General features: G+C 56.5%; 1 protein-coding gene across 1 annotated transcript; it reads right to left on the bottom strand.

The window, feature by feature from the left end:
- Positions 1-355: 355 nt before the first annotated feature.
- Positions 356-9,859, bottom strand: LOC130043298 (transmembrane protease serine 9-like). The gene is made up of 12 exons (XM_056135553.1): positions 9,810-9,859; positions 9,663-9,718; positions 9,036-9,195; positions 8,460-8,719; positions 7,508-7,641; positions 6,005-6,149; positions 4,720-4,861; positions 3,175-3,242; positions 2,675-2,831; positions 2,113-2,378; positions 1,406-1,542; positions 356-592 (listed from the first exon to the last, which is right to left on the bottom strand). Exons 1-12 carry the CDS (start codon positions 9,836-9,838, stop codon positions 440-442), a joined length of 1,707 nt encoding a protein of 568 aa, XP_055991528.1. The 5' UTR covers positions 9,839-9,859; the 3' UTR covers positions 356-439.
- Positions 9,860-18,823: the final 8,964 nt, after the last annotated feature.

The following is an 18,823-nucleotide window of genomic DNA, read 5'->3' as shown; positions in this document are numbered from 1 at the left end:
TGCCTTTCTGTGCCTCACTGTCTCCATCTGCAGAGAGCGTCTAATGATAACAGCAACCTCCCAGGTGCGGCCCTGTGGAAGCCCCTCAGCCAGAGGCTGGCTCAGCAGAAGCAAACACTTCAGAGAGGTGTCAATCCACTTGGTTTTATTGATGATCCCCCCACCCCCCACCCCGGGTTCTTGTCATAGTTGGAGACACAACAGTGAATCAAATCATGACACCCCCCCACACCTTAGGGCAGTAACTCAGGGTGCCAGACAGGACTTGGACCCTGGTGTCACTCATTTCAAAGCCCGAGTTCATTCATAAAATCTCTCACAGTGAAGGAGAACCAAAGATGAGGCCCTGGCCTGACCTTTATTATTCACTGACTGGTGGAGATGGGGGTTTGGGGTGGGGGAAAATCAGGCGTGTCCTGCTCTGCTGGGCTGGTCTCGGCTAATTCCTGTTCATAGTCTCATGGATCCAGTCCACATATTTGCAGACTTTCGTGTAGACGCCAGGCTTTTTGGTAACAGCGCATGGATCCTGGCCCCAGGAGATAATGCCTTGAAGAGACCCATTGCAGACCAGAGGGCCTCCAGAGTCGCCCTGGGAAAGACAGAGAGAGAACCGGTGAGAGAAGAAGGAGCAAGGACTGGAGCTGGAGCAGAGGAGAGGGCGTTCACCTTCACGTGGTCAACCCGGGTTTCATCCCTGGCATCTCATAGGATCCCCTCAGCCTGACAGGAGTGATCTCCGAGCACAGAGCCAGCAGTCAGCCCTGGGCCTTGCCAGGTGTGGTGCCTACCCTCCAACACCCGCCCCCCCCCAAAAAAAAGAGAAGAAGAGAGAGGGAAGGCCATAGAGAAGGACAAGGGCTAAGCTTAGTGCTGTGACAGGTTGGTCAGGGCAGGGCAGACACTGAGGACGGGGTTGCAAATGGGTCATGGGAGAAAGCAAAGATGAGGGTAGCACTGTAGCACTGTCGTCCCATTGTTCATTGATTTGCTCAAGTGGGCACCAGTAACGTCTCCATTGTGAGAATTGTTGTTACTGTTTTTAGCATATCAAATACGCCACGGGGAGCTTGCCAGGCTCTGCCGTGTAGGCAGGATACTCTTGGTAGCTTGTCAGGCTCTCCGAGAGGGATGGAAGAATCAAACCCGGGTCAGTCGCGTGCAAGGCAAGTGACCTGCCCGCTGTGCTGTCGCTCCAGCCCAAAGATGAGGTAGAGTGGAAAATGAAGTTGGGGTTGGACATGGGTGTGGGGAGAGGAGTCGGGATCATGTTGCAAACAGAAATGGGATCTGGGCTAGAGGTGGGTGCAGGGCTGCTGCGGGGAGATGGGGCTTGGGGCCTGGGGGAGGGGGTGGACATTGAGGCTGGGGAGGTGCAGGGGGTGCTCAGGGCTGCCCCTCTCACCTGGCAGGAGTCTTTGCCCTCTTCCCGGACGCTGGCACACACCATGGTGTCCGTGATGTTGCCAGGGTAGGCGTTCTCACACTCCTTATGCTCGATGATGGTGATGTTGGCGCAGCGCAGGGTATGGGGCAGGTGCACTGCGGGAGGAGCAGGGGGAATGAGTGCGCCCCACTCTCCCCGAGCCCAGCCCTCTTCCTGCCCACCAGCTGCCTGCTCCTGAACAGGGCTCTCCTGCCCACCACCTGAGGGCCTGGCGGTGGGCGTGAGGATTCATTCTCAGTTTGGAGAGAAGAAAAACAAAGAGCAGAGCCATCAGAGTCTGACTCCAGGCCCAAACTTTGGTCTCCACCAACCCAGCTTACTCGTCCCCTCTTCTACTCTTGTTTATTTGGGGGGGGTTACTTGGGGGCCACACCCAGCAGTGCTCAGGGTTTAGTCCTAACTCTTGGAGATCACTTCTGGCAGTGCTCAGAGTTTGCTTGGCAGTACAAGGGATGGAACTGGAGTTCGCTATATCGAAGGCCAGTGCCCTACCCACTAGACTATCTTTCTGGCCCTTCACACTCAACACACCCCATCAACACACTATTGATGCCCCCTCTGGTATCACAGGAGTCCACCTCTGAAGGTTCTCTCTCCTCCTACCTGTCCACCATCACAAATGCCCTCCCCCCTTCCACCCCCACGTGCCCCTCTGGAACCCCTACACTGGGGGCTGGACGTGGTGCCCCAGCCAGAGATGAGGCAGCGGGTGCCAGCCGCGACACAGCGTGATGACAGGGTGAGGGGTTTCACTGCCCGGGTGATGAGGGCAGGCGTGGCCATCTTCACCAGCATGATGTCATTGCGGTGGTCTTTGTTGGGGAGGCTGTTGTTGAAGTCGGGGTGCGGGAAGGACTCCGTGGCCGTCCGCATCTGCTCACAGCCATCCTGTCGCTGGAGGTTATGTTCTCCCAGATGGACCAAGTACTGGCTGAGGTGAGGAAGGGGGTGTTCAGAGACAGCAGTCGGGAGAGGCGGGAGGTGGACAGAGACATGGCGAGATGGACACAAAGGAAGACGCCTGAGCTGAGCCCACCACCTGCCTCGCCTCATCATTCCCCAGGAAAGCCCCCCTTCCGGGGCCCCTCGAAACTTCCACCCACCTTCCCCAGGCACCACCTCTGCTCCAGCCCTGACGTGGGGCTCCCCTGCCCGCATGCACCCTGCAACATCCCCCCACACCCCGTTCACGTCCCCCTCCCAGCCCGCGCTGGCCCCCGCACCCACGGCTTGCGGCAGTGTGCGGCAGTCAGGAGCCATCGGGGGGCGATGAGCGTGGCCCCACACAGCAGCCGGGTTTTCTGGAACAGGGCCACCTGCCAGGGTTGCGAATGGGGGCGGCACTCGTACCCCTTGATGATCCTGGTCTCTCCTCCCACATGCCCTAGAGCGTGGGGGGAAGCAGGGGGGGATGTTCAGACATGCCCAGACCCCTGAGATAGTCAGGGTAAGGAGGCAAGGTCAGCAGACCAGCTGCCCGGAAGGGGCACTGAGGGGCTGGCCAGGGCTCAGAGGGGAAGGACTGCCATGCACTTCCACTGGCTGGTCAGTGACCAGTGTCCCCACCCCCTTCCCAGCAGTCCTGGGACCCTCCTGGCTCCCTCCCCATTCTCAGCTGGAATCACACCCAGACTGTGTCCACACACAGACCCGCTCTGGGTGTGTCTCTACTCTGAGTCTCAGCCCAGTAAACTCCAGACATAGGGGGCCCCGTCACCCCGCCGTACCTGTCATCAGAGCAAGCATGAACAGTCTCACGAGCTTCATGGCCTGGAGAGAGGAGCCCCAGGTGCTTCTAGGAATGGGGGAACACAGGGCCATGTCACCCTCTGGGGAAGTGGGAGACTGTTCCCACTCTCCAGTACCCCTGATTTTCCCTGACTCTCCCCACTCCTCCCGCACCCCGGGAGCCTGACCCTGAGCTCTCTAGCACACTCCAGAGCTTTCCAATAACCCTTGGGTGGAGGATAAACCCTCGGAGGGACCTGCCCAGTGCCAGAAACTTCCAGTCCCCAAGGGTGACACCAAAGTGGCTGAGAGCCCTTGACTGGGCAAGCGACAAACAAGCTTCTGGCCAGGCTGGTCTCCTGACTGTCACCACAAAACGTACTCTGAGGCCCATTTTGGAGAATGTCCCTCCCTGGGACCTGGCCAGACCCCAGCAGCCAGAGACAGGAGGGGAAAGGAAAGAGGGGACCTCCCCAAGATATAGCCCTTTGTGGCATGACGGGGTCTAAGAGAGGGCTGGGGGTGGGGTGGGGGGCCTTCCTCTGCAGAACCCCCGCCCCGCCCATCCTGCGAGAGGCAGCAGCTGGGAGGAGCTCAGGGTGTCCTGGGCTGCCCTGGTCAGCGGGGGCGGGGGTGCAGGGCTGGACCCGGTGACCGGAGCTGAGGTCACAGAGTTGGGGGTTGCATCTGGTAAGAGACCCAGAGAGAGGCCGGGGTGGGGTGGGGGGCTGCCCCGCAGAGCTGACAGGGACAGAGCAGAGCGAGGGACAGAGGGCAGAGGGGAGCAGAGGTGTGCTGTCCCCCCACAGGCAGACACCGAGGGGCCTGCCCTTCCCTCTGGACTCACGGGGCGCTGGGGCTGGGACTCAGGGGGCCGGTGGTGGTGGTGGCAGCTGCGGCAATCTGGGTCTTGGCGCCAGGCAGCAGGCTGGCTGGCCCGCGGCCGGTGACTCGGCCTCCCGGCCCTGCCTGCTCGCCTTGGGGGTGGGGTGTGCGTGGGGGCCCTCCCAGGCGGCCCGCCTGCCTCTGTCACCTCTCCAAGTCCCCTGGCTCCTGCTTCTCTCAGTGCCTCTGCGCCCGCCATCCTCCCTGCTGCTCTCTCCCCGCCCCGTGGCTGTCCCTGTCCGTCTGCGGCTCCTCGGGGCTGTCCCTCTCTCCTCCGGCTCAGACTCAGTCTCCCTGCCTCTCCCCAGCCTCGGTTACCGCCTCCCCAGCCGGGCCGAGGGGGCCTCTCCAGCCTCCCGGGGCCCCTCCCCTCCCCGCGCTCAGGTGAGGGGGGAAACTGGGGCGCCGCGCAGGTGGGGTTGCCGGGGCGGGCGAGGGGCAGGACCGGAGGGTGCGGAGGCAGGTCGGGGCCTGCGGAGCCGCCAGGCAAACGCCGGGCAGCGCCGGCCCCGTTGCCGAGCCCACCCGCCACCCCCGCACCGTCTCCTGGGGGCTCCGCAGCGGCGCGGGTCCGTCCCCGCGCGACCTTCTCTCTGCCCCGTCCGGCTGCGGGACCCCCAGGCCCCCTCCACGTCGGGCCGGGGCTCCCGGACACTTACTGGACTTGGGCCCTCGGTCCGACGACTTCCCGGTTCAGAGGCGCCCCTGTTTCCCCGCTCCTTGGCTCTGGTCTGGGTCTCCCTCGGCTCCGGCCCTCCAAGCTCCCCTCAGCAGCTGTGAAGCAACGTGTGGGGTAGCAGCCTGCCTCTTCCGACCACGGTGACGCGCGCAGCCGGCTCCACCCTGGTGAGGCTCAGTTTCTTCATCTGTGAGATGGGGGTGCCGGCCCTGCCTTGGGGAGAGGGAGTGGGGGGCCACCACGGAGTCCAAGAGAGCCCTTGAGCCTCCTGCTCACCCCTCACCCTCGCCCCCTCCTGAACCTCCCTTCCACACATCTAGGGAGAGGACACCCCAGGTTTGGAGGGTCCGGACCCTCTGAAGACTCAGGCCGAGGGGTTTTTGCTCTCCAGGGCTGCGCCCCATCACCGTCAGCACAGACCTGTTAAAGTGAACCCACATCCCCCATTAAACATAACTGTGCCGGCTCACCTCCAGCCAAGTTGCAATTGGCTAGTTGGAAGAATGTTAGATTTTATAGACATTCAATTAAATGGCCATGAATTTCGATTTTACAGTTTTGTTTGAGAGTTCTGGAGCCCATAATTTCTACCCGCACCCCTTCTGGTCCTTCACAGGTGCTGGGAAGGTTGTAAGTGCTGGGTGCTCTTTCCTCTTGGATTGGCCCTCGGTATTATTGGGTTTTGGTTGTTTATTCCTGTATTTATTGCTTTTATTGTTATAAGAAAGTTTCCCTGACTGCAGAGAGAACTCAGTGGGCTGGATTACATGCTTTGCATACATGAGACCAGGGTTTCCCTCACAGGGGTCCCCTGAGCACTGCCAGGAGCAACAACTTGCACCAAGCAGGGCAGGGAACAGTCCCTGAGCACTGGTGGTGTGGCCCCAAAATTTGTTAAAATTAAAAAAAAACATATATATGTGTATAAAATCTTCTTCCTACTCTATTCCGGTGTACCCCATACCCCAGGGAATGCTCCCTTTCCTGATCTTCACCTCTGGAGGTGAGAGAAGAGACGGTCCATCCTCAAGATTACACCACAGGGGATTACACAGACAGACACATCCTTCCTCTAGTTTTATTGCATTTATTCCAGTCACAGAATTGTTCTTTTCCCAACTGGGGTCTAGAAGGGCTTCCTGGAGGCGGGATGGGGGGTTCAGAAGAAGATTCCCAAACTAAGAAGAGGAAGTGCGGTGATGCTGCAGGAGCTGGAGTGGCCCTCGGAGTGCGTGCTGGACGCCAGAGAGCAGCTCAATTGTTCCTTATGACTGTCCGGATCCAATCCACATATTTACATATATTGGTGTAGACTCCTGGGATGCCGCTCTGGCCGCAAGGCCCCACGGAGCCCCAGGACACCAGACCCTGCAGGACGCCCCCGCACACCAGGGGGCCCCCGGAGTCTCCCTGCAAGGCAGAAGAAGGAGCACATCCAGATTAGGAGAAATGCTGCCCCAGTTTCCCACTTCCCCTCCCGCCCTGTCCATTCCTAGGCCTCGAAGACACAACCCCAGTCGGGTCATCAGAGAAAAGAGCACAGACAGGTTCCTCAAGGTCAGTGCTAGCAATGACTAACCAATAGGTAGAAACATACTGTCCCTAGGGGCCAATACCCAAGAAGGAGGGAGGGGCTCCACCAAGGGTAGCGAGTTCCCTCCAGGACAATGACTGGGTACTGGCCAATGAGGGAAGAGAGCACCCATCATCAATGACCAATCCCAGGGAAGGAGGGCGGGACTCCATGAAGGGTAGAGGGTTCTCTCCAGGACAAGGGCTGGGGGCTAACCAATGAAAACAAGAGGCACCCGTCACTAATGACTAATCCTGAGACGGAAGGCCGGACTCCGTGAAGGAGAGAAGGTTCCCTTCAGGACAATGACTGGGAGATGGCCAATGAGGGAAGAGCGCACCCATCATCAATGACCAATCCCAGAGAAGAAGGGCGGGACTCCGTGATGGAGAAGAGAGTCCCTGCAGGACAAGGGCTGGGCCAATGAAAAAAGAGACATCCATCACTAATGACCAATCCCAGGGAAGGAGGGCGGGACTCCATGAAGGTAGAGGTTCCTTCCAGGACGGGCTTGGAGATTAACCAATGGAAAAGGGTTATCCGCCATCAACGCCAATCCTAGGGGAAGGGGGCGGAGTAATAACCAGGGTTCTGACCAATATCCAGAGACCCCAGACAACTCGCCAATCCCAGGGGAGGAGGGCGGGACTTCATAAGAAATCTCTCAAGGACAAAGGCTAGAGCTGGGGCCCGCAGAGTATAGGGGCAACCTCCTCTCTGGAGGACCCACAGGGCAAGGTGGTCCCGAATTAGAGGTTAAAGAGGCCCCTAGCCTCCCTCCCAGCTCCACCCCCTTTCTGCTCACGTGATCCAGCAGAGTCTGCAGGGTGGGGACCGTTGGCACCTGTCTGCACCTCAAAGCCCAGCTCCTCTCTGCCTCTCTTTGTGTCTCCTTTTGTTTTTTAGTTTTGGGGCCACACCCGGCGGTGCTCAAGCTGACTCCTGGCTCAGCACCCAGGGATCACTCCTGGCAGGGCTCAGGCGACCCTCTTGGGTGCATGCCTGGTGAGCAAGATCCCCGCTGTTCTGGCTCAGCCCCTCTAGTCTTTTCTTGCCTGCTCCTGCCCTCCCCCTGTTCTCCGCCCTCGCCCTTCCAGTCTGTCCCCCCCCCCCATTCCCTGTCATGTTCTGTGGCTGCCACATTTGCTTTCAGACCCATCTCTCTCCCTGCTCCCACCCAGGGGCCCTTACTCACCTGGCAGGCATCAGCCCCTGCAATGCCTCCAGCACACACCATATTCTCAGTGATTCTCCCCGGGAACACAGCCTGGCAGGTGTCTCTGGAGACGATGGACAGGTTGAGGCACTGGAGCCGATCAGGGAATGGGCCTGTGGTGGAGAAAGGGAGATGCTGCAGGGACCCCCAGATCTCCCCACTTGGGGGCCACACCCTTTTCTCCCCTCCCCACCTCAGCATGCTAAACCTCTGAGAGGCTGAAGTACAGCACAGTGCAGCAGGTAGGGCACTTGCTGTGCACACAGCACAACCTGATTCCATCCCAGACCCCCGAGTACTGCCACAAGTGATCAGTGAGCACAGAGACAGGAGTATCCCCCAAATTAAATAAAATAATAAAATCATCTCTGATCTTAACCCTGGCACCATACTCCAAAACTCCCATGTTCAGGTCCCAAACCTGAAGGTGCTTGGTTTCCCTCTTCAGACCAGCTTGTGTGACATCTGGATCCCATGATCTCAACTCTTCCTTGACCTCTGATCTTGAGGTCCTATTTATGCTTTTATCTTTTATTATGAGGGGGAGGGGTTGTTGTTAGGCCATACCTCTAGGTGCTCAGGGCTTAATCCTGGCTCTGTGCTCAGGGGTCACTCCTGATGGGGTTCTTGGGACCCTCACAGAGCCAAGAACTTAGCTGTGGTTGGCCGCATGCAAGGCAAGTGCCTTAAGCCCTGGACTCTCACTCCAGCCCTATAACTGCCTTTTGCTTCCTGATGCTACACGAACCTGTAACCACATTTCCAGCTCCCGACCTTTCACACCACATCCCCCCTTGGACCATCTTACTCCCAAGACTCTTGGTCCATCATGCTCTCTGGCCCCTGCCCTCGTTAACCCTGAAAGCTTGGCCCTGAGCCCCGTTTCCTCTGAGACACCTGCTCCCCTGCCCCCAGCCCAGGGCCTCCTTACTCCAGGGCCGGTTGGTGGTGCCCCAGCCTGAGATGTGGCACTCAGTGCCGGCAGCTGCACAGTTGCTGGCCAGGGGCAGGGTCTGAACACTGCGGGTCAGGCGGGCGGGGGTGCCCAGACGAAGCAGCCGGATGTCATGGTCATAGCTCTGGGACGCTCCCTGGTAGCTGGGATGGGTCAGGGAGAAGCCGCTGCGTCGGATCTGTTCGGTCCAGTCGAGCTGGCTGAGGCTGTGTTCCCCCAGGCGAACCCAGTACCTGCTGTGTGGGGGGGTGTCACAGGGACTCAGCGGGGGTTCCCAGTGCCTCCTCCCACCCCCTCTCTGCTCTGCCCGCCCCTCTGTCCCTTAGCTCACTCCTCCTTCTGCTGTTCTGTCTCTCTCCCCCCTTCTCTTTTCCACTGGCTCCACCCTGGTTTGTTTTTCTATCTGTGCTGGGGTTTGAACCCAGGACACCACAGTTGGCAGCAGGCACACCACAGTCCAGCCACACCCACCCCACTGTGCCCTCCACATGACCTCTTCTCTCTGCTCCTCTGCACCCTGGGACAGAGGGGCGTGCGGGGAAAGGGGCTTACCTGCCAGTGCAGTGGGCAGCTGTGAGAACCCACCTGCGGTCAATGAGGACACCCCCACAGCGCAGGTTGGCACCCTCAAACAGCCCCACCTGCCAGGGCTGGGAGTGAGGGACACACTCCGTGCCATTGTAGATCTTCTCTGTGGCCGCGTGGCTGAGTCCTGGTGGTGGGTGCGTGGGCAGAGGGGGAGTTAGGGACCGCCAGGGTCAGGGACCAGGAGAGAGGGGGAGACAGGGAGGGAGAAAGTGACAGAGTGAGACCCCCTGAGACTTGGATGCTGAGAGGAGATGGAGAGACAGACAGGCATGGGTAGACAGACAGACAGATGGACACGGAGAGACAGAGACAGATGGACATGGAGAGACAGAGACATGCGCGGAGAGGGAGATAGACGGACATGGAGAGACAGACAGGTGGAGAGGAAGGACACAACTTCACTAACAGCGAAAGGAGCCGGGAATAAGGACTCTGACAAGGTCTGCGCTGACCGCTTGAGGACCCGGAGACCCATCTGAACGGGAAGGAAAGTGCAGGCGTGGCCCGCTCCCTGCTCAGCACCAGCTGGAGTCAGAACTGGAAGAGATGTGGGGGGCATTCCCCTGTCCCCACTTCTCCCCAGGAACTTACCCACGAGCCCAAGGAGCAGACAGATGCGGACACTGAGCGAGGCTGGCATCGGGGCCCTGCGGGAGAGGCCAGGGCTGAGCGGCTCCTGCCCGCCCTCCCTCCCGCATCCCTGCCAGCCCGCCCCGGCGCGCCCTCCGCGGCTCCCACCTGGCCCGTGCGCCTGCAGGGCGGTCCATGCACAGCGCCAGCCAGCGGCTCTCTGCAGTTTGCGCCTCTCCTCAGCGGGCCGCGCTGGCCATCAGCTTCCCCGCCGCTGCCCACCAGGCCAGCCCTTGCGGGTCATACCGTTGGGCCCCTCCTCCCGGCCACAGCGGACACGGTCTTTAACCGGCCCAGCCTGTTTCCGGGTAGAGGGAAGAGGATGAGGAAGACATGAAGACGGGGGTGTGGCGCCTGCCCGCCCCTCCACACTCGCTGCTGAAGAGACTTAATTGGACCTGGCAGCTAGTGGAGGGGTGGGGTGGGGGGAGCAGGAAGAAGCCTCGGGAGACTTGGGAGACTGACCCACCCGCATCTCCCGCCTCACCAAACAGCCAGAGGCCCGGCAGATGAGTCAGGCGGCACTGGGAGCTGAGTTCTAATCCCGACTCAGTGACAAGGTCGCAGGGAGGGGCACGGAGACGCCCCAAGACCAGAGGGTGGAAGCGAGGGGACGAGAACCAAGCACCCAAGGAAGAGAGGAGCGGGAGAACAGGGCACCCGGGAGAGGGGAAGAGGGTTTCCAAATCATAGGGTTCCCTGGGAACCTGAGTTTTTGTTTGTTTTGCTTTCTCAGAGCTGGGCAAGGAGCCCAGGGCTGCACACGGTGGTGAGCGACAGCCCAGGGCCCTGGGAGCCTGAGGAGTTGTGTGGTTGGGCGGGAGAGACAGGACAGGGGTACGGCCTGGCCTTACACACAGCTGACATGGGTTCGATCCCCGGTGCTCCATATGGCCCCCTGAGCATTGCCAGGAGTGAGTCAGGAGTAAGCCCTGAGCACCATTGGGTGTAATCCCAAAAATCAGAAATAAAAAAAGGAGGAAGGAAGGAAGAAGGGAGGGAGGGAAGGAAGGAAGGAGGAAGGAAGGGAAGGAAGGAGGGAGGGAAGAAATGAAGGAGGGAGGGAGGGAGGGAAGAAGGGAGGGAAGGAAGGAGGAAGAGAGGGAGGGAAGGAGGGAGGGAGGGAGGGAAGGAAAAAGGGAGGGAAGGCAGGAGGGAGGGAAGAAAGGAAGGAGGGAGGAATGGAAGGAGGAAGGGAGGGAGAGAGGGAAGGAAGGAGAGAGAAGGAGGGAGGGAAGGAAGGAGGGAGGAAAGGAAGGAGGGAGGGAGAGAGGGAATGAAGGAGGGAAGGAAGGAAGGAGGAAGGGAGAGAAAGAAGGGGGGAGGGAAGAAAGGAAGTAGGGAAGGAAGGAAGGAAGGAGGAAAGGATGGAGGGAGTGAGCAAAAGAAGGAGGGAGGGAACAAAGGAGGGAGGGAGGGAAGGAAGATGGGAGAGAGGGAGGGACAGGGCACGGAGTGGGGGGGGTGGGGAGAGTGTGGCCGGGGAGTCTGCACTGGTTCTCCTGCTGTCTGGGAGAGGGTTCTATCCCCACTACTGCAGAGGGTCTCCTGATGCCCCTTGAGCATGGAACCAGGAGTAGCACCTGGGCACTGTGGGCGCGGCCCATCAGTAGAGCAGATGGGCATGCAGAGGCTCTGTTCCTGTCTCGGTCCTCCTCAGGCTTTGTTCTCTTCCCCTCTCTGATTCCAAAATCAACAAGCCTTTGCTTGGGTCAGAGTGACAGTACAGCGGGACAGCCTGCTTTGCACAAGACAGACCCTCTTCCACCCCCAGTGTCCTATATGGGCTTCCGAGCACCACCAAGAGAGATTCCGATCACAGCGCTAGGAGTAAGCCCTGAGCCCTGGCAGGTGTGATCCCCAAAATTATCAAACAAAAACACTTAATGACATATAGATGATTAAAAGGTACACATAATATATATATATATATATATATATATATATATATATATATATCTCAGTTGGGCTGGAGTGATAGCACAGTGGTAGGGTGTTTGCCTTGCGCACAGCCAGCCCAGCCGAGCCAGGTTTGATTCTTCTACCCCTCTTGGAGAGCCCAGCAAGCTATCGAGAGTATCTCGCCCTTACGGCAAAGCCTGGCAGGCCACCTGTGACATATTCGATATGCTAAATACAGTAACAACAAGTCTCACAATGGAAATGTTACTGGGCCCGCTCGAGCAAATTGATGAACAACGGGAGGACAGTGTTTGTTGGACAGTGTTTGTTTATATCAGTTATTACTGGGGAACACAAAACCCAAAACCACAAAAAGTTACTATATCACATTGTGAGAAGGGACTTAAATTAAAAAGGATAATTATAATAAGTATTGGTGACAGTAAAGAGAAAAGGGGCCCTCCTTACCCTGTTTAAAAAAAAACCATTTTTTTACAGGCATATTTTGGTTTGGGGAGGGGGGAATGCAGGGGGTTTCTATTTATTTGGCTGTAATGAATTTTTTTATTTTGTTTTGTTTGGGGGCCACATCCAGCAGGGCTCAGGGATCACTCCTGGCAGGCTCAGGAGACCATATGGGGTGCTAGGGATTGAACCCACGTTGGCTGTGTACAAGGCAAACTCTCTACCCACTGTACTATCACCTGGGCTCCTTATTCTTTTTCCCTTTTTCCTTTTGGTATTTGGGGTTACACCCAGCAGTGTTCAGGGCTTACTCCTGGCTCTGGGTTCAGGAGTTACTCCTGGCAGGGCTCAGGGGACCTATGGGGTGAGGAGGATGGAACCCAGGGTCGACTGAGTACAAGGCAAACGCCCTCCCAGCGCTACTGTCTCTTGGCCCAGGGTGTAACTAATTAACATGTAATAAGACTCTTATCCTCCTGGGATGGGGCTCAGCACTGACAAACCCTCTGACTTCTCAGGAAAAGCTGGAAATTCAGGCTTATGATGGAACATTTCCTGATTTAAAAAAAATGGAGTAAAAGTCCCAAATAAAAAATACAATAAGACCAACACAAAATTCTTGGCTTTCTCTGTCTCTGTCTCTCTCTCTTTCATCTCTCTCTCCCTTTCTCCTCTTTCTCTCTCCCTATCTTTCCTCTTTCTCCCCCGTCCCCTTTCTCTACCCACTGGCCACCCCTCTCTCTCTACCTTAATCTTTCTCCTTGAAGCCAATTTCACTTTACAGGATATTCAGCACTCACGCCACCAGTGAGTTCGTCCAGATGCCCAGCACCACAGTCATTCCTGGGAACGTTTGCCATGTCCCCACCAGAATCCCCCACGCCCATTGAGTCTCTGTGGCTCAGTGGGTGTTGGATAAATAAAACGTGGCATATCTCATACTCGGAGAATGTGCCAGCCGCCACGCAGACCTCAGGGAGGATGAATCTCCAAAACATCTCCCAGGGCTGGGAGTGAGCTCAGTAGCACCTGCTTTGCACATGGCTGACCGCTGGTTTCATCTCTGACACAGCCCGGGGTCTTCTGACCCCTGAGCACAGAAGCAGGAGTCAGCCCTGAGCATAGTGTCAGGTACGAACCCAAACAAAAACATTCCCACACCCCACAGGTGAAATAAGCCAATTATCTGGAAAACCGTGAATGCAGTTGCCTTTGACAGAACTTGGATTTTTTTTTTTTTTTTTTTGCTGTTTTGGGTCACACCTGGCGATGCACAGGGATTACTCCTGGTTCTGCACTCAAGAATTACTCCTGGCGGTGCTCAGGAGACCATATGAGATGCTGGGAATTGAACCCGGGTCAGCTGTGTGCAAGGCAAACGCCCTACCCGCTGTGCTGTCACTCCAGCCCCACCTTTGACAGAACTTGAGCAAGTGCAGAGACGTGGGGACAGATGAGGAGTCCACGGGGGTGTGAGAGTCAGGGATAGGGAGATCAGTGCTCATGCTTCTCTCTTGACAATCCTTAGAGTTTCCGTAAAAAGACAATATCTTCCTCGAAGCTGGAGACTCAGAAGAGGGCAGAGACTGGCTGGCTCGCAGCTGCATACTTGCTACCTTGTGAGAAAGCACTCGGTACCCTTTGTCACCTCCCACAGGGAGCCCTCCCTACTCTCATGCCCGAGGGTCTAATGCTTTTAAGAGTCCACCATTGTCAGTTCCGTAGAAAGCCCATTCCCTTGGGAGAAGCCGGCTGACATCCAGGGAGCAGATGCAGAGCTGGGATCCCATCACAGGTGTGGGAGCCGAGGCTTGTGGAGGTGAAGTCCTTGGCCCCCGTGACACAGCTGGCAAGCAGCAGAGCCACAGCTCGGACCCAGCTAGGCTGGCTCCAGAGCCGGGGCTGTGAATCATTCTCCAAATGCACGAATGAGCAAGCAAGGGAGTGCATGCCCAGGTGCGTGTGTCCACGGGATTCAGAGAAGGCAGCTGGTCCCGGGGCTCACTCAGACTTGGGTGGAAAGTCTCACACAACCTACTCAGAATGACCTCAGCTGACTCATCTGGGAATTAGGAACAGCAGGACAGGGAAAACGATTCAGGTGTCTTCAACTCTCTTCTCTCTCTCTCTCTCTCTCTCTCTCTCTCTCTCTCCTCTCTCTCTCTCTGGGCTGTGTGTGTTTGGACCACACCTGACAGTGCTCAGGGCTCACTCTGGCATTGCTCGGGGCCCCTATGCTAGGGATCAAATCCAGGTTGGCTCCATGCGAGGTAAGTGCCTTAATCCCTGGAGGCTCTCTCCAGCCTCATGGAAATCCCTAATTTCATTCTATTTTATTCTTGGCTTTTGGGGTCACACCCGGCAATGCTCAGGGGTTACTCCTGGTTCTGCACTCAGGAATTGCTCCTGGCAGTGCTTGGGGAGTATGGGATGCCAGGAGTTGAACCGGGGTCAGCCGCGTGCATGGCAAATGCCCTCTCTGCAGTGCTATTGCTCTGATCCCCCTTATTTTATTTGAATCTGCTTTGGGAAATACCTGGCAGTTCTCAGGGCTGATTCCTGGCTCTGGAAGGCTCCAGGTACCATATGGGCTGCTGGGGATCGCACCCAGATTGGCCATGTGCAAGTGGTAGGTACCTGAGCCCTGCCCTATCGGTGGCTCCAGCACACCTTCAACTCTTGGGCTCACTGAATTAGGCAACAAAGGGGATGGGAACATGATGAGGCGTCATATGGACTCTCTGAAGGCTGAGCGATAGCACAGCGGGTAGGGTTGTTGCCTTGTACGCAGCCGAACCGGGTTCGATTCCCAACATCCCAAATGGTCCCCTGAACACCGCCTGGAGTAATTCCTGAGTGCGAAGCCAGGAGTAACCCCCGTGCATCGCCGGGTGTGACCTAAAAAAGCCAAAAAAAAAAAAAAAAGGAACTAAGGTGAGAGTGACAGCGCAGCAGGAAGGGCACTGGCCTTGAGCAGCCAACCCTGGGCTTAATTCCCCAACACCCACTCTGGACTCCCAGCCTTGGCAGAGGTGACCCTGAGCACAGAGCCAGGAATTAGCCCCGAGGACCCCAGGTGTGGTCCCCAAATCAACAACAACAATAAAATATTTTTTCAGAAGAGAGAATTTCTGGCACTGATTTAGAGGGATGCCAGCTTCAACCTGGCCCTTATTGTCTTCTGGATCTTTCCACTTTCCTGTTTCGGTTCATTCCTTCCTTCGCTGGGAGGGCCAGGACCCCAGAACCAGCCCTCAGCCCCTCTGTTTCTGCCATCCCCCCTTACCCCTCTTAGCAAGACTCAGCACCCGCATCCCCTCACAGACATGGGTATTGGCGAGTGGCAGAGGTCTGCTTGTCAATGGGGCTAGTGTTTCCTTTCCAGCTCTCCCGGCTGCCTCTTCCTGTAGCCCTGAACCGTGTGTGTGTGTGTGTGTGAGCGTGGGTAGGTATGAATGTGTGAGTGTATGAGTGTGGGTGTGTGTGTATAAGTGTGTGGGTGTGAGTGTATGTGTGCATGAGTGTGTGTGTTCGTGATTGTGGAATGTGTGTGAGTGTGGCGTGAGTGTGTGAACGTGGATGTATGAGTGTGTGTGAGTGAGTGTGTGTGTGCGTGCGTGGATAGGGGGTGTGATGCGTTTCTGGCCTCCCCTTCTTGCTCAGCTCCCTCTTGTCTTGTATGAATAGGCCCTTCTTTCCTCCTACGTGGTGTCTGTACAAACAAGGAAGTTTCCAGGCCCTGTCTGCCCATCCCCCGCACTGACCGCGTTCACCTGTGACTGGGGTGCAGGGGTGCCCTGTCTCACCGGTTTCAGGCCATGCTCCCTGCAGCTGCCCTGCATGCCTGTTGTCTCAGACTCACATTCTCTGTGCTCCTGGCCGCCCCCGGGAGCCCATTTCCCTCTAAGATCCAACTTCTTTCTTTTCTCTTTTTCTTCTTTTTCCTTTCTGTTTTTGGTGAGTGGCCACACCTAGCAGTGCTCAGGGATGACTCCTAGCAGGTATCAGGTATCAGGTATCTGCAGTGCTGGGATTGAACCCAGTCTGGCCTTGTTCAAGGAAGCACTTTAATGCTTGTACTGTCTCTCCCTTTCCTTCCTTCCTTCCTTCCTTCCTTCCTTCCTTCCTTCCTTCCTCCCTTCCTCCCACTCTCCCCCCTTTCTTCCTTCAGAGTCATTCCAGCCCCTTCCAAAATGCCTTCAGTCACTCACCTCTCCTAGCTCTCAAGTCTGTGCCTGGGCCAGCACAAAAAGCAAAAAAAGAAAAACAAATAACCCAACCCCCCCTCCTTTCCCAAAACAAAATAAATGACCAATCAAACTTGGGTTATGCACGCTGGGCTAGCCCGCCCTGCCCCCTGTAACCCGGAAGCCCAGCACTCTCCACCCCACCCCTTCATCTCAGAGGGGACCTCAGCACCTGACATCTTGGCAGATCCCAGACACTTCCCTCCACTCCTCAGCCTTATTTCTCCTGTCTCCAGATGCCTGCACAGGGCCCCGGCCTCCTTCTACCCTCCATCTTCCCTTGGATTTTCAGATTCCATCTCCTCCTCTTCCCTCCAGACTCCCATCCCACAGCCTGGAGAGAACTTTCTAGAAGAGTGCCCTCTTGTTTCTCTTCCACCTCACCTCTCTCATGGCTCCCTGGCATTAGGTTGGGGGTCATGACCTAGAGTTGCTGAAGCCTTGGGGTTCCCTGAGTGGCAGGTTTGGGGGTACATGTATGTTCTGGCTGGCAGCCGAGTGGACCCCCCCCCCCCCCCCCCCCGAGGAGGGTCCTGGGCCTGATTCCGTGCTCTAGCTTGGGTTGCCGAATCTTCTCAGGCCACTCGCTGCAATGATTGACATTCTGGGGACGGTTTCTCCAGCCCCTTTCTGAAACCTCCTCTGTCTCTGGCCTCTTCAAAGCTTCTTCCAACCCACTTGCTTCTCTTGCCTCTTATTTTATTTTGTTATTGAATCACTGTGAGATACATAGTTACAAAGTTGTTCATGACGGGGTTTTATACAGTGTTCCAAGACCAGTCCTTTCACCAGTGCACATTTCCCACCACCAATGTCCCCAGTTTCCCTCCTGCCACCTCCATCCCCAGTTTTCAGCCTCCCTCTAAGACCCTCTTCCTCTTCCTCCTCCTTCTTCTTCTTGTCTTCTTCCTCCTCCTCCTTCTCCTCCTCCTCTTCCTCCCCTCCTCCTCCTCTTCCTCTTCTTTCTCTCCTCCTCCTTCTTCTTCTTGTCTTCTTCTTCTTCCTCCTCCTCCACCTCCTCCTCTTCTTCCTCTTCTTCCTCTTCTTCTTCTTCTTCTTCTTCTTCTTCTTCTTCTTCTTCTTCTTCTTCTTCTTGTCTTCTTCCTCCTCCTCCTCCTTCTCCTCCTCCTCTTCCTCCCCCCCTTCTCTTCTTCTTCTTTTTCTTCTCCCCCACTCCTCTTCCTTGGGCATTATGGCTTGCAGTACAGGTACTGAAAGGTTATCATGTGTATCCCTTAACTTCCTTTCAGCCCTCAGTTCTTGTCCAGAGTCATCATTCTCAGGCATCATTGTCATAATGGTCTCTTCTCTTCCCAACTGCCTTCTCCCCTCCCACTTGTGGAAAGCATCCAAGCATGGGCCTGTCTTCCTGGCCCTCATTTCTACTGTCGTCGGTCATTGGTCTCATACTATGTTTTTCATATCCCACGAAAGAGTGCAATCACTCTGTCTGTCCCTCTCCCTCTGACTCATTTCACTCAGTATGATACTCTTCATGTCTATCCATGTATAAGCGAATTTCATGACATCATTTTTCCTGGCAGCTGCTTCCCTTGCCTCTTAGAACAGAAGTTTGGGATTGAGGGGCTCCTGTGATATTGCAATTCACAAGAAATGTCATCTTTCTTTCTTTCTTTCTTTCTTTCTTGTTGTTTTGTTTTGGCCACACCTACCAGTGCTCAGGTTTTACTCCTGGTTCTGTGCTCAGGGATCACTCCTGGTGGGATCAAGGGACCCTATGGGATAGAACCCAGGTGGACCACATGCAAAGCCAACACCCTACCACTGTACTATGGATCCGGCCACAATAGATTTTTTTTTTTTTTGCTTTTTGGGTCACACCCGGCAATACACAGGGGTTACTCCTGGCTCTGCGCTCAGGAATTACCCCTGACGGTGCTCAGGGGACCATATGGGATGCTGGGAATCGAACCCGGGTTGGCCGCGTGCAAGGCAAACGCCCTACCCGCTGTGCTATTGCTCCAGCCTCCACAATAGATGTCTTATTCCGAGGGCCAGAGTGGTAGCTCTGTGGGCTGGCCACAGGCTTTGCGTGAAGCAGGCCCAGACTGTCTCTGGTCCTTTCGCCCTCCCCCTCTCTCTCATTTCTGGGCCACACACAATGCTCAGGAGCTACTCCTAAGCTCTATGGTTGTTGGTGTTGGGGTCACCTGCTGGTGCTCAAGGGACCCTGCAGGACCAGAGATGGGACCTGGCTCTCTGACCTGCATGATACGCGCATCGCCCCCTGGAGCATTTGCTTCTTAGGCCCCACAAGAAAAATCGTATTTAGTCCGCATTCCTGGTTCTTTTTGGGCAGGCAGAGTTCCAGGAGCCCTTGAGATCTCCTCAGGGAGGAGGTGATAAAGGCCTCTTTTGTTGTGCTGGTGTTGAGTTAGGACCCCACCTTAGGGAAGGCACCTGTGATGAGAAGGCTGGAACTTTCCTGCCGCCCCCAGACCTTGGGCTGGAGGAGGAATGAGTCGTCCATGGCCAGAGGTCTGCGCA

The sequence above is a fragment of the Sorex fumeus genome, unplaced genomic scaffold (assembly GCF_029834395.1).
Source record: "Sorex fumeus unplaced genomic scaffold, SorFum_2.1 ptg000122l, whole genome shotgun sequence".
In the NCBI taxonomy this organism is placed as follows: domain Eukaryota; kingdom Metazoa; phylum Chordata; class Mammalia; order Eulipotyphla; family Soricidae; genus Sorex; species Sorex fumeus.
The sequence above is the reverse complement of the archived record's forward strand: the minus strand, read 5'-3'. Positions and strand labels throughout refer to the sequence as shown.